This window comes from Thalassophryne amazonica, chromosome 17 (genome assembly GCF_902500255.1).
Source record: "Thalassophryne amazonica chromosome 17, fThaAma1.1, whole genome shotgun sequence".
In the NCBI taxonomy this organism is placed as follows: Eukaryota; Metazoa; Chordata; class Actinopteri; order Batrachoidiformes; family Batrachoididae; genus Thalassophryne; species Thalassophryne amazonica.
In genome coordinates, this window is record NC_047119.1 from 34,900,687 (window position 1) to 34,916,757 (window position 16,071).

The 16,071-nt window shown below is 39.1% G+C and overlaps 1 protein-coding gene across 2 annotated transcripts in view; it reads left to right on the plus strand.

The window, feature by feature from the left end:
• Positions 1-16,071, plus strand: part of scarb2c (scavenger receptor class B, member 2c) — a 46,027-nt gene that overhangs the window by 11,211 nt on the left and 18,745 nt on the right. For both annotated transcript variants that reach the window (XR_004566007.1, XM_034192162.1), the window contains exons 2-8: positions 1,348-1,505; positions 3,823-3,967; positions 6,971-7,162; positions 7,365-7,456; positions 8,080-8,199; positions 10,751-10,929; positions 11,260-11,378. Coding sequence is in view for 1 of the 2 variants with exons in the window: in XM_034192162.1 (XP_034048053.1) it covers positions 1,348-1,505; positions 3,823-3,967; positions 6,971-7,162; positions 7,365-7,456; positions 8,080-8,199; positions 10,751-10,929; positions 11,260-11,378 (1,005 nt within the window). In the remaining variant the exon portion in view is untranslated. The remainder of the gene's footprint in view (positions 1-1,347; positions 1,506-3,822; positions 3,968-6,970; positions 7,163-7,364; positions 7,457-8,079; positions 8,200-10,750; positions 10,930-11,259; positions 11,379-16,071) is intronic.

Genomic DNA, 16,071 nt, shown 5'->3' on the forward strand with positions numbered 1-16,071 from the left:
CATCCAACTGTTCGCACTGTGCCTGTGCAAACACTGCAGAGCTGTCTTGTAATAATGTTATTATTATTATTATTTAGCAGTTGTTTTGTTTTTAAACTTCATTTGTAAAAAAAAAAAGCCATTTGCAAAGCAGAAAAGTTGATTTGACAATCATCTGACATAACCGGGGTCAAAATAAATAGAACACTGCCATCTACTGGTTCCCAGACACTGCCATGAACACTACTGGCCAGTAGATGCTAGATAGTAGAGGCTTTCAAAACAAATTCTAGATAATCCCTGTCTGCTCACATTTAAAATGCGTGGAATTTAACAAACGCAATTAAAAAAATCAACGTCTATAAACGCAGAGAATATATTCAAGAGAGTTTTAGGCACTAGAGTTTAATGCTGTTGTCCGTGGAGCCTGAACAGAGTGTCTGAAATGCATTTGTCCTGTCGTGACGTACTGAGATTACATCATCCTACCCAAAATGCACTGCGGGGCAGAGCATGTGCTCACAAAACCTTAAAAAGTAGCACATTACTTTAAAACTAAAACATATATCTGATATTTTTACTTTATGAAACTTCAGACATGACAGTAATTTTAAATAACTTATCCAAAATTAGTTTGGTTAAAATTTGAACCATAAGTTAAAAATGTATGCCTCTGGATGACTTAGGTCATATTTCCAGCATATCGGTATGGTGTTAAAGGAAATGTTTTTTTCTTTTTCCTTTTGGGGCTGTTTTTCCTTTGTTTGCAGAGGATTGAGATGCTTTTTATACAAGCAGTTCTTTTCTGTTTGCAAAGGTTATAACTATGCGTCTTTTACAAAACTTTTAACAGGTGGGTGCTGAACTAATTTTAAAAATGCTTGTCACTGTTCAGCTTTGTTTATCGGTTTAAAAGTTATCGGACAAAAATTAATCGGAAGATAATTGGTCTGATAATGGTTTTTAAAGTTATCTAAAAAGATAATCCGATACTGAAAACATTATCTTCGATAATTATCTGTTATCGGATTATCGGAAGTGTGCCCACCACTGGTTTTGTTGTACAGATTGTAATAGTATCACATGATTAAAGTGATCATGTTTTATTAATAGTTGTTTTTACAGTGGAATGTTTCTAGTTATTTAGTTTTCTTTTTGTCCTGTTGGCCTACTTTTAATATGAAATGAAATAGGACAACATCTAAACCAATGATTTCATGACAGGCTGCGAGCTTTTCTGTTAGTCACATGATGTGGCTGCTTATACAGCAGCATATTTGCGGGCTGAGACTAATTACTGAACTATGTGTTGCAAGTAACCCAGTGCACTTTGCCCTGTTTTTTTCTTTTCTTCTTTCCCCACACTAGAACGTGGTGTTAAAAAATGGTACAGAGGTTTTTAAGGCGTGGGAGGACCCACCCTCACCTGTCTACATGCAGTTTTACTTCTTCAACGTGACCAATCCCATGGAGGTGCTGGAAGGTGAAAGGCCAGCTGTGCTGCAGGTTGGACCCTACACATACAGGTGAGAGAGAGAGAGAGAGAGAGAGAGAATAAAGGATTTTCTGTCATTTCTCTATCATTAAACAGCCACACAAATGTAAGAGAAGGAGTAGGATCAAGAAAACAGAATAAAATTAACAAAAGATTCCAGCAATTACAATCAAACTGACACTGTGGTTGGTCAGAGATTTTTATAGGATGTAATGTAAAACATTGACTAACTGGTAAAAGGCCTGCAAGGTAAATGCACCTCAAAGCAACAGATTTCAGAAAATGTTGTCGGCTGATCATCTCCAATTTGCAACATTCTTTCAAAAAATAATGTTCTTCCCAAGAAACACCATGCAGAATGCAAATGCATGAAATTTTCTTTGATCTTAGGTGCAAGATGTATTTGACTATTGTAAAAGAATACCCACAGTTTGTAGCTTGCTGAAAAATATAGTAATAATTTTTGTTTCTGTCTTTGAGAAATTTAGATTCTGTGTATCTGCACATTAAAGCCCGTCAGATATTTATTTTTATTTATTTATTTTTGTCATGCTGTCTTACTGTTTTGATGACTACATTTTTTTCTAAAAGAAACTTTTTTTTTCATGCATAAGGTATTAAAAGTAAAAAACAAAGTCATGGCTATATTTCAAATGCATATTGCTGATATAACAATAAGAATAACATGAACTTTATTATCCCAAAGGAAATGATTTTGCCAGAGTAACGAACAGTAAACAGTGAACTTTATTTTATACAATATGTACAACAAAGTTATGTGGCATGACTGAAGACATTTTCACAAGATGTTTGCCAGTATTCCACATAACTGAGTAACTGAATAATTCTGTTCGTTATGTATTCATCCCGCAGAAGGGGGGCGAATTAAACAGTTTGATTGCCACAGGTAGGAAAGACCTCCTGTGGCGTTCTGTGGTGCACCTCGGTGGTCTCAGTCTATGGCTGAAGGTGCTCTGACAGGACATCAGTGTGGCATGCAGGGGGTGGGAGGTGTTGTACTGGATGCTGCACAGTTTCCTCAACATCCTCCTCTCTGACATGTCCAGCTCAACCCCCAGGACAGAGCCAGCTTTCCTGATGAGCTTGTTGAGTCTGTTTGTGTCAGCTGCCTTCAGCCTGCTGCCCCAGCACACTACAGAGTAGACGATGACACTGGAGACCACCAAGTGATAAAACATCTGCAACATATTTTTGCAGACATTGAAAGATCTGAGCCTCCTGAGGAAATCTAGTCGGCTCTGACCTTTCTTATACGCAGCATCTGTGTTTACAGTCCAGTCCAGTTTTTGTCTATGTGGATACCCACGTACTTGTAGTAGCCTACAATGTCCACCTCTGTTCCATTGATGGTAACTGGGTTTTGACGGGTCTTCCGTCTTCTGAAGTCCACCACCAGTTTCTTCGTCTTAGATACGTTGAGTTATGATGTTGATATATGACAGGGCCTACCATAAAAATAATTATGCTACTGGAAAGAGCATATCTTAATTAATAAATGCACAGAATATAAAGTTGCTGTCTTCAACCAAACTACGTATTCGAAGGTATCTGTTTGTTCAGCTTTTGTTTGTCTGTTCATTTTGTGCTGCCAGACACACCCTGCAGAACACTCCAGCGTACTTTCAGCTGCTCATTTGATTTGAAAATAATTTAATCAAGACTTCATCACGCTCAAGCATTTGTCTTTCGGTTGTGGCTGAAAAATGATGCCACATTTAGATGTAGCATGAAGTAACCCTGCCACAAAATAAAAAGAAAAATCCCTGCATATGAGCCAAGAAGCTAAATCATTTGCATTTTGCCATGTGTTTTGGGTTTAACTGTGTCTAGTAAATGCATGTATTTAAAAGAAAATTCTATTGAAGTATATGTTGCCGATCAGTGTAGTTTGATTTGTATTGAATCTTGCCTTAATATTCTTCATTATAAATTGCACAGTGAATTATAGCTGGCACAGATTGCTTTTGTCTGTAAAATACTGATATATCATTCTGTTCCTGTCAAGACAGAGAGTGAAATTCTGTGTGCACAGGGGTTTTTGACTCACAGTTGCTGACTGTGGCTATTTATTCAAGAATGACTAAGATGCTGTTTCGCTTTGTTATTTTGACAGTCACATGTTATTGTGTCTCAAATGCCATTTTCATATACATACAGTTGATTATGTCAGCCAAATCTAGTACTTGTGCAACAGATTACTCATCAGTATCTGTTCTCTACAAAAGCAAAGATGTTTTTGGTCATATTAACAATTTTGCCTTCTTGTTTTATTCTTGCTTGCTTTTGCTGGAGTTAATTTTTCTTTTCATTATTTTAAACACATGCAGAGAATACAGACCCATGGAGCAGGTGGAATTCCTGGATAATGGCACAAAAGTTGCAGCCATCAACAGGAAGACGTACATATTCCAGCCTGATATGTCATATGGTCCAGAGAGTGATGTCATCAGGACAGTCAACATCCCTGCCATGGTGAGCCACTGACTTAGCAGTTTTGTCACTGAACGCATCGGTCAGTCAAAGCCAACTCGCATTGTATTACATTATTACTGAAATTTCAGTATGAATCTAACGTCACAAGAAAAATTTGGTTTTTATCATCTGTAATTCTTCATTCTTTCACCCTGATTTGTGTTTTATGAGTTATGACCCTTTTTCCTGTTTTTCTTAGTTTGATTAGCACCCTTGTGTTCCACAGGGTGTAAATAGGATGATCTATTCTCTGTTTTTTGGTTGTTTGTTTTTTTCATTATTACATTTAGCATGTTGCATTTGTTGTTGTCTTTACAATGTTAAGGTTGTACAAATTCCATTTTTATTTCCTTTTCAAGCTTAAATATTGTCAGGATTGGGTGGAAAAACACACCCAAAGCCGTATAATTGTGTGACCATGCAAGCAGAAACTTTGCGGCTATATTCGGAATACGGGCTGCACAGTTAAGTGGCTTGCAGTCTGAGTGCAAGCTGTTGCAGCGTTGAATGAATAAACGTAGCAGCAGCAGAGTTCGCAAACAGTTGCTTTTATTATGGGTGTACCAAACCCATATTTTGGATTGATATCGATTCAGTATTAGCCAAAATGCAGCATCGGATATTGTAAATAAAAAAAAAAAAAACAGATCCAATCCAAGCCTGCTTTTGCAAATCTGAGTTGCATTGCGGGCTATGTATGTTTTCCTTTAGTGGAGTAGACTATTTGTTTCACAATTTGAGTTGATGTTTTGTTAAATGGCTGGTTAGCAAATTACATCCAGACAAATGTATTTATTAACAGATTACTTGTTTTAACCCTCTGGAGTCCTTTGACACACATGACCAAATTAAGTGGTCGTACCATCAAATCCCCCACACTCTGAGTTTCCATTTGAATGTGTGTTGAAAGTGCAGACTTCACCCTATATACTATTTTTTTTTTATATTGTGTTGATAGACCCAGTAAAACCTGAATAATGATGAATAATTTTCACCAGGCTTTTTCCTGAATATTATGTAATGTGTGGAGTGGCTCTTCATGCTGCATTTTGTCCAGCACACATGTGAACCAGACTTCTCTCCCTCTTTCCTCCTCTCTGCTCAGAGCAGTTACAATTATCATTTGGTGGAAAATGCATATCCTAAACCAAATAAAATTGATCATCAACCCATGTATTTGATTGTGGAGTTGCTGCATTCAACACATGCATGAACGTCTTTCTCTTTCCTGTTATGTGACCGGGGGATATCTTCCCCTTTATCAGTGGAAAAATCACATGACGGGTTGATCACCATCCTCATATGGCCTTCTTACTGAGGAAAAAAAGCCACCAAAGACAAACTGAATAGGTGCCAACGCTGCCTCCAGGTGGACAACAGGAGTAATTACAAAGTGTTAGGTCTGTGAGATCTCCAACACAAGACAGAGAGGTCTTGTGTTGGTCAGGAATTGTTTTTCTGAGTGGCACAAATAATTTGTGTGGCATCTTATTGCATTGTAAATAGTTGTACAAAAAAAAAAACCTGAAGCATTTCCTGCATTTTAATGTGAGTATTTGTATATAACTTTGTTGTTTGCTACATTTGTACATATGTTTTTGCAATTTACAATTTATATTTATATTCTAAGTTATAAAAATGATTTGTTAAACATGTTTGTGGTTTTCACAGTAAAAAAAAAAACCCTTTTCTATTTGGATTTTATGTTTTTGTGTTAATTTAGGTTCACTGTGTTAATACAGTATGTCAGAATAAAAGAAAAACTGTAAAGTCACACAGGTGAGGTTGTGCTGAAACAAATGACACCAAACAAGGCAAAGTTTTTTTTTTTGTTTTTTTTTTTGTTTTTTAGGTAAATTATGAGGGTAAAACCAAAAGTAGTCAAAAACAGCCAATTGTACGCTGGACTCCAGAGGGTTAAAATCAATATCATCCTGGTGTTGGTATCGTTAGATACTGAAGGTTCCTGTATCGTATCATACCGAACATGATAAAGTGCTATCATGCCATCTCTTGTTCTTATGACTTTACATTTCGTCTATGTTTATTATCTCAAAGATGATTTAACGGTTCTAGTTTAAATGATTCATGGAGTTTTTCATTCAGGTTTGGCGTTATATTGTATAAAATCTGTACTTATCTACTGTTTACACTTTTGTGAGTTTGAGGTTTGATGTTAAACATCTCCAAAGTTCCAAGATTCTGTGAGTGTGCACACAGGAAATCTCTGGTTATAAACATCATCTAGGCCTGAATCAAGTTGTTTTAGACTTCTGTGTCATATGTAACAGTAGTACTCTGAAAATGCTGTAATCTTTAATCTTTAAAAAAAAACCCTGCTGCACTCAGTGGCTTGTTTGGGGGTGCTGGTATGCAAAGTGAAAATTGTTAGATCACACAGCAATACCACCAGTTTGTTTTATCCTTTCATTTCGTTGCTAAATAAAAGATAAAATACACTTTGCCATGCTTTTGCTCACTAAATTTTGCTAACTAAAGAAACAGAATGACAGGGCAATACATTTACCATTTCTTAATATTTCCCACAATAATAGCACTGTGACTTTTTCATGAAATTATCCAGCCCTACACACAATTTAGGCCTAAAACAGGCTTTTTCTGCAGACTCCAAAATTGATTGTTTTGGAATGCATTACGTTAGTGTTTCTGTTGTATTTGTAGTAGCATCAATGACGGCAGAGCAAATGCTTGACAGTGTGTGTGCATGTATGCCAGCGTGTGTGTTTGTATGGTTGTTGTATACGCAATAACTTCCCAAAGATTTTGTGTACCAGGATAAATCTTGGTACACAAAGTCACCTCTCTGAGACCTTGGACAAGTTCAGCAACACAAGTTCCGGTCAGTTTTGACCTTGTTAGTTGGAAACATAAGTAGTATACTTATTTAAAGATACCCCTTAACCTCATTAACTTCTAAAATCAAATTTAAAAATAATATAAATATGATGTTTAATGAAATTCTTCCCCTCTTTGCTTTGGTAGACGGTGATGGAGAAATTCAAGGACATGTCTGCTGTGGCCGAGATGATCTCGGCTTACATGAGGTCAACAGGTGAAGGTCTGTTCACCAGCCGTACCGTGAGAGAGCTGCTGTGGGGATATGAAGATGGTCTCCTCAAAACTCTAAAACTTTTCATCCCTGAACTTGATGATGTTTTTGGACTCTTCTACAAGGTCTCATTGTTCAGCTGCTTGGATTATCCACAGTACAGCTTTTGTTTAGTTGTAGGGTTCATTTACAAATGATAAAACTTATGACAGAGTTGATTTTTAAAATGAATAAAATCAAGTTTCAGTTTTGTCGTACAAATACTTTGTTCCCTTTGTAGTCACCTAATTTTGGGGGGGTTTTGTGTTTTTACTGGTATTCTTACAGAGCAATGCTTCAGATGATGGACAGTATGTTTTCTTTACTGGTCAACAAAACTACAAAGACTTTGCTCAAGTGGACACGTGGAATGGTGAAAGGTAAGTGTCTACTCAACTTTAGCGCATTCTGATAAATTTAGTATCACTCTATATACAGCTAGTCTGATCATTTCCTTTGATGATGCCATTTAAATATATAGACATCGAATAGCACAAACGGTAATATTGATTGAAGATTGTTAAATAGAAGTATGTTTAGGGTGTTCCTTTGATCATGCTTGGTAACAATAAAGAAAAGTGATTTTCTTAATTTTTTTGTGAAATAACAGTCAGTATAATATCTGCCATCACTAGCTGAACAGATTGCCAAGAAAGAATCCATTAAATGTTGCTATGGATCCAGATCGAGAGGTGGATCCTGACTTTGATCCTAATAACTTTGGTCCTGATTACATCAACAAAGCAATCAGGATCTAAGGTCGGGCACATGATCAAAAAAATGAGTGGAACATTGTCAAAAATGAGTGATTAGGATCAAAGGTCAGGAAATATGAGGGATCAGGATAGAGATCAGAGGTCAGCAGAGACAAAGGTGTGCAAATAGGTTCAAGGTCATGATTAGGATTAAAGTGGAATTCTATGATTTTGTTCTATGTTTTGTTCTGTGGATGTGCTTCTAGGAGATAACGAGAAGGGCATTAATTTTGTGTGTGTGTGTGTAGCTCATTGAACTGGTGGACAACAGACGAGTGCAACATGATCAATGGAACCAATGGAGCATTTTTTCATTCAGTCATAAATAAGAATGAGACTCTCTACATGTTCATCTCTGACATGTGCAGGTGGGTAAAACACTGAACTCTCAGCAACAACTAATGCAGCTTTCAGACGTGCTACTTAATCAGTGACAAGTTCCCACAGCAGTTTAATTCATTTTGTCTGGCTGACTTGCCTGTTCAGCACAACTGAGCACCTAAAGCTTTAGGTATTGTGATCTTCTGTTTTGCTGACCATTGCTGTTCTCCTCTCAGCTGCCTTGTTGGAGTAAGAAAGTTGAAATACCGTATTGGACCGAATATAAGACAAATATATAATATAAGGCAAATTTTGCTGCTCTGCATTTTAACATCACACTCACTTATAGACTTGGGTATCAAAAAACGTTTCTTTTCAAGAATCGTTAAGAAATCGTTAAGAATCGTTAAGAAATTCAATCCACCGACATCAATAGCCTTTTTGCTTAACGTTTCCCTTATCGGTCCTTCAGAGCAGCCGTTGTTTTTGAGGGTGTTTATCTGGAAAATGATCATTTCTCTACGTTGAGTGCAGACCCCGCAGTGGGTCTGCAATCCGCTGCTTCTGCAGTGTCTGTGCTTGAAGCAACGAAACAATGCATCAATCCGCTGCTTCGTTGGTTCTCTGCTTCTCTGCTTTTCAGAAGAGGAAAGTCCGCTTCTTAACCCCTTTTAAAGCCACTTAAAGAAGTCAGTCATGAGTCACTTTTGTGCGGATTAAAGACACTAACTGGGACTCTTGTCTTGTTACAGGCAAGAAACGAGAATTGTCCTACGTTCCGTTCCCACAGTTCCAAACACTGCATCGCTCCCTGCGGAGTCAAGTTAGAGTCCGGCCGGAATTAATAACTTCAAAGAGAATTGCTGTTTTAAATCAAATGACACCTCTTTTTGTAGTACAGACAATAAACCAAAAGGTTTTGTTTTGTGTTTTCCCCCAAAATAAGACCCCCTGCGTTCTTCATGAATTATATCCTGACATTCAGCACAGCTGGCTGCAAGAGTGCAGCTCAGAGGCTATGGAGTTAAATTTGTCTCATCAATATCTGAAAGGAAATGCTCTTGACAAAAACTACAGATTTTGTTTATTTGTGTCCAGAGATCAAGGATCCAGTGACTATGTACAGTTGTTGTTGTCGTCCATTCGGCTGCTCCCGTTTCGTACGGGGTCCATTTACAACCCCAATTCCACTGAAGTTGGGATGTTATGCAATGGATGCCTGCAACATGTTTTAAAAAAGCTGGGACAGTGGTATGTTTACCACTGTGTTACATCACCTTCTAACAACACTCAGTAAGCATTTGGGAACTGAGGACACTAATTGTTGAAGCTTTGTAGGTGGAATTCTTTCCCATTCTTGCTTGATGTATGACTTCAGTTGTTCAACAGTCTGGGGTCTCCGTTGTCATATTTTGCGCTTCATAATGCACCACACATTTTCAATGGGCAACAGGTCTGGACTGCAGGCAGGCCAGTCTAGTACCCGCACTCTTTTACTACAAAGCCACGCTGTTATAACACGTGCAGAATGTGGCTTGGCATTGTCTTGCTGAAATAAGCAGGGACGTCCCTGAAAAAGACGTTGCTTGGATGGCAGCATGTGTTGCTCCAAAACCTGGATGTACCTTTCAGCGTTGATGGTGCCATTACAGTTGTGTAAGTAGTCCATGCCATGGGCACTAACACACCCCCATACCATCACAGATGCTGGCTTTTGAACTTTGCACTGCTAACAATCTGGATGGTCTTTTTTCTATTTTGTCCAGAGCCCGCACTTCAGGCAGGGCGCCCACTGGTGGTGGGCCAGCAGTACCTCCTCTTCTGGCGGCCCACACACAACAGATTGCTCTTGTTATGGGGTGTAGTTGTATCTGCTGTGGCGACCCCGAACACAAAAACGGGAGCAGCCAAAATGGACAACCATGGGGTGTTGTGAGTAGAATTTTGAGGGAAAAATTTATTTACCTCATTTTGGAATAAGGTTGTAATATAACAAAATGTGGAAAATGTGAAGCGCTGTGAATACTTTAAGGATGCACTGTATTGGTGGTCATCCTTTTGCCGTGCACAGACAGCCTTCCTTTTTGAACTTGTTGTGCCATGTCCAAATATACATTGCAGTTGGTGCTTTTTTAGGGAATTCTTTGACAATTGCACACTGTACAGTCTTGTTCAACTGTCTTCGAGCATACTCTAACACACAAAATGCCTTTTCTTATAAGAAAAAAAATATGAAATATTGAAATTTTAGTTTTTTTCTACACATGCTGTTTAAATTTACAATCATTTGAACACAAAATGCTCAAGTTGTTAGATTATGAAATATCAATTTTTCCAAAACACCCTGTACATTGATGTTAAAAATAAATGACTGTTTCAATATAAACCAAGGGTGATGTTTAATTTGAATAATGTTTGCAAAATAGTTCACTTTGCTTTTAAATTGCAGAATATCCTGCAATCCTGAAGGAATTTATCTGTCAAGAACACAATATAAAATCATTTTAACCAGAAATAAAAATAACAACAAACAACTTATCGGACGTTGAATTTGTGTTTGTGCAGAGAATAACCAGGCTGTGTGGCTTTATGTTGAAGGTCACTGTACACCCTGTACGAGGAGGACGTGACGGTCAAAGGGATCCCCGGTTATCGCTTCACTCCTCCCAGCAAAGTGTTTGCCAATTTGACCGTGAACCCGGACAACGCCGGCTTTTGTGTCCCTGCTGGAAATTGCATGGGTTCTGGCCTTCTCAATGTCAGCGTATGTAAACAAGGTGAAACGTGTTTGACGTTCAGGTCCATAAGTATTTGGACAGTGATACAATTATTTGTGATTCTGTCTCTGTACACCACCGCAGCTGAAATTGAACAATTAAGATGTGCTTGTAGTGTTGATTTTTAGCTTCAGTTCAGAGGGTTTACCAAATAACTGTACAGTACGTATGAATACAATGCCTTGTCTTATGTGGATGAAAAGTTGGTGTATAACATTTCTACTACGTCCCACATTTGTTGGATCATAATGAAAAAAAGCTTCTGTTTTTTAATCTGTCTGTTTAGTTTCTTCACTCACATTATTTTAAATGACTCTCATGTCCATTTAGGCGCCCCCATCGTAATGTCTTCACCACACTTCTACCAGGCAGATGACAAATTTGTTGAGGATGTGTTTGGCATGCAGCCTGACAAGGAGCAGCACCAAACTACTGTTGACATCAACCCGGTAGGATTAATTCATATCATTCCTCACTTCCACCACAGTATCTGGTTTTCCTGAATTGATGCCCCTGTTTTATTTCATGTGCAAAAAAAATAAAACTGACAATGTGGGAAACTGATTTAATTTCAGCAACAGCGGTAACACCCATATTTACCACTAGATGGTGCATTTGTAAAAACTAAGCTGATGGTAATTCATGAAGATTTTTTAAACTGGTTAAAAACAGAAATGCATGGTGCAGAACTGTCATAAAAGGTGAGCTCCAGCAACTTGAGCATATCTTAAGTAAAGAGAAACATTGAAATATTACTAAACCTACATGATCATGTCTGACTTCACTACAAAAGGCCTGTAGCATTTATTAGGTGTAGCTGCATTTTAATTTCATGGGTGAATGGAAATGTGGTATCCGTAATCTTATGGACTCTAAACCATTTCTGAGCATTTTGTTTGCACTTGTCACATTTTCAATTTCTGTGATAATTTATTTTACAGAGATTTGACATGTTTACATGTGTTCATAAGTGTTCCCAATATGAGGGAAAATGGAGGATTCCACATGCTATACATGTACTATGTTTTTTTTCTGTGCCACTAATAACTCTCCATCCATTCTTTTCTCTTACTCAAAAAATTGCTAAATTGGTCTCAGTTGTGCCATGCAAGGCTTCCCATGTGGAATGTGGAGTGCATAATTCATTTTTTACAGCATATAAAAAGGGCATTAATAATTGTTTATTTGTTGACATTTTAAGTGAGATGTGTAAAATGAAGTAATTTTCTTAGAGTCACACTGTTTAAAGCTTAGAGTTGGTTAGTTTTCCAAACAGAAGCATTCAGTGCGCAGGGATAGTTTATGGGTCATTGGAAATTTGAAAATCCTATGATAATTCCCATTTTTACAGTTTCTGGCTATCATAAATGACTTTTTTCCCTTTTTTAAGATGAAAGATCTATATTTACTTTCATGCTGTGAAAACATCATGTTTGCAGCATTAAAGTGCACAACCACAGTAGTTACATATGAAAATAATAACTTCCATGAAAACTATCCAAATGATGTGACAGATACACAAACAAATGACAGATAGATGATAGTGTAATAGTTAATGAATCAAATAACTTACACAAAAAATAAATTTTAATTTGTCTTCATGCTTATGAAGTTTTCAAGTAGGCTGAGTTCAAGGAACTAAAGCTGAATAAACCAGCTGATCTGATACACCCTACTTGAATACCTGGTTGACTGAGAATGTTCCCAGACAGGTTGTCAACTTTGTTTTTCTTGAACATGACTTGGACTTGGAATGTGGCTGTGAATTAAATCAGAATAATGTTTTGAGTCTTGATGCTGTTTGTCATCATTCTTCACAGGCTGTGCTGCACAACCAAAGAATTCACTCAGATACATAAACCGTCAGCAGCAAACTGTTTTTTCTACATTTTTCATGCAGTTGAGTTATTTATGTACCGTACATACTGCTGTTAATAAAACCTCTTAAGTTTGCATTGACACAAGCGGGATTTAATTTCCAGCGATTTAGTCTTGAGCCAGGCTCCCATAGCAGATTTCTGGCACCCCTTTGGTTACTATAGTGACAAATTAAACAATCCAAAAATAAGAAATAAATAAACACAATCATAGTCTGCAACCGGTGCTCATAGTGACGCTGTAGAATGTGGCTCGGCGGGATGCAGAGCAGCTCAGCAAGCACGCTGCCATGACATGCACACATAGCACGGCACCGTGCCGAGGTGTTGCGGGAAAAGCATCGTGGTGGTTTGTGTAGAGGCTGTATGGAGTATTTGTTGCATACCGGTGCAGGACCACACAGACCATACATCTGTGTTATTTGTACAGATGGCATTGTCATTATTTTGTCAGTATCTCTCATAATAAATAATGGCCTCTTGCATATGGAATGGAGGGCTCAGTTATTTTGATGATGCCAGGCCACAATTTACAAACTCAGCCACATGAGATGCGCAGCCAGTACACTCTGAGTGGCGGTTCCAAGCCCAGATAAATGAAGAGTATTGCGTCAGGAAGGGCATCCAGCGTAAAACAAGCCAACCCAACAATGCAGAGTACAAATCAAATTTCTACACCGTATTGGTCGAGGTCCATGTTAACAACGATCACCGCTGGTGCCGTTGCCCAACAGGGTGCTGGCAAAAATTGGGCTACTGCTGGGTGAAGAAGAAAAGGGGGAGAATGTGTCCATAGACAGTGGGAGAAGAGGAAAACTAGAAGGGTGGAAGTGCAAGTTGGGACTTTGAAAGTTGGCAGTATGACTGGTAAAGGGAGAGAGCTACCTGACATGATGGAGAGGAGAAAGGTAGACATATTGTGTGCGCAAGAGACCAAGTGGAAGGAAAGTAAGAGCAGGAGCATATGTAGTGGGTTCAAGTTGTTGTATCATGGTGTAGATGGGAAGAGAAATGGTGTTGGGGTCATTTTAATGGAAAAGTATGTAAAGAGTATGTTGGAGGTGAAGCAAGTATCCAACAGGGTGATGAGTGTGAAATTGGAAATTGAAGGGGTGATGATGAATATCATCAGTGCATATGCCCCACAGGTAGGTTGTGTGATGAAGGAGAAAGAGGATTTCTGGAGTGAGTTAGATGAGGTGGTGGAGAGTGTGCCCAAGCATGAAAGACTGGTGAAGAAGAGTGTGAGAGTTCAAAGAATCAGATGGTAGAAGCTGAAGGAGGAGTGTTGTGTGAAATTCAGTGAGCAGGTGAGAGGCACTGGATGGAGGGGAAGTAATTTCGGACAAGTGGAAAAGTGCTGCAGTTGTGGTGAGAGAGACAGCTTGGAAGGTCCTGGGTGTGACATCTAGACAGTGGAAGAAAGATAAGGAGACTTGGTGGTGGAACGAAGATGTCGAGGAAAGCATAAGGAGAAAGAAGTCAGCGAAAAAGATTTGGGATAGTCAGAGAAATGAAGTAAGTAGACAGGAGTACAAGGAGATGCAGCATAAGGCAAAAAGAAGTGGCAAAGGCTAAGGAAAAGGCATATAGCGAGCTGTATAAGAGGCTGAATAGTAAGGAAGAAGAAAAAGACCAATTGGCCAGACAAAGGGACAGAGCTGACTAATGAAGAAAATGCAAGACAGAAAAGGCTGGATGATGTGGTGACAGTAAATCAGGAAGTGCAAGAGATTAGTAAGGGTGATGTGAGGGCAGCTATGAAGAGGATGAAGAGTGGAAAGTCAGTTAGTCCAGATAACATTCCAGTGGAGACATGGAAATGTGCAGGACAGATGGCAGTGGAGTTTCTAACCAGATTGTTTAATAAAATCTCGGAAAGCGAGAGGATGCCTGAGGAGAGGAGACGAAGTGTGCTGGGTCTTATTTTTTAGAAGCGTGATGTTCAGAGCTGCAGTAACTACAGAGGCATATAGTTGATCAGCCGCAGCATGAAGTTATGGGAAAGAGTATTAGAAGTTAGGCTTAGAAAACAGGTAGAGCACTACAGCACTACAGATGCAGTGTTTGCTCTGAGAATACTGATGGAGAAGTACAGAGAAGGCCAGAAAGAGTTACATTGTGTGTTTGTGGATTTAGAGATAGCTTATGACTGTGCCAAGGGAAGAGTTGCGATATTGTATGAGGAAGTCTGGAGTGGCAGAGAAGTATGTGAGGGTAGTGCAGGACATGTACAAGAATAATGTGACAGCAATGAGAGCACAGTAGGAATGACAAACTCATTTATGGTGGAGGTGGGATTATACCAAGGATCACCTCTGAGTCCTTTCTATTCTTCTTCCTTTCTTGTTCACAGTGATGATGGACAGGTTGACAGATGAGATCAGAAAGGAGTCTTCGTAGACTATGATGTTTGCAGATGACATTGTCATCTGTAGTGAGAGTAGAGAGCAGGTTGAGTCTAGCCTGGAGAGGTGGTGAAATGCTCTGGAGAGAAGGGGAATGAAAGTTAGTAGGAGCAAGACGGAGTCTGTGTAGGTGAACGAGAGGGAGCCCAGTGGAATAGTGCGGTTACAAGGAGTGGAAGTGATGAAAGTAGATGAGTTTAAATACTTGGGGTCAACTGTCCACAGTAATGCAGAGTGTGGTAGAGAGGTGAAGCAGAGAGTGCAGGCAAGGTGGAGTGGGTGGAGAAAGGTAGCAGGAGTGATTTGTGACCGAAAAATATCGTCAAAAGTGAAGGAGAAAGTTTACAAGACAGTAGTGAGACCAGCTATGTTGCACAGTTTATAGACGGTGGCACTAACAAAAAGACAGAAGGCAGAGCTGGAAGTGGGAGGACTGAAGATGTTGAGATTCTTTTTTGGGAGTGATGAGGATGGACAGGATTTGGAATGAACATATCAGAGGGACAGCTCAGGTGGGACGGTTTGGAGACAAAGTCAGAGAGGCGAGATTGAGATGGTTTGGTCATGTGCAGAGGAGGGACCCAGGGTATATAGGGAGAAGGATGCTGAGGATGGAGCCACGGATGTGCTGAGGGAGGACATGCAGGTAGTTGGTGTGACAGAGGAAGATACAGAGGACAGGGTGAGATGGAAACAGTTGATCTGCTGTGGCAACTCCTAATGGGAACAGCCGAAAGACAAAGAAGAAGAAGAAGAAGGCTGCAGTTTAAGAAATTAAAATGCACTGCAGGTTGTTTGTCTGGTGAGCACAGCGGTCAGTGTGTGTGACTCACTGTGTGCTGCCCTCTTTAAATCTC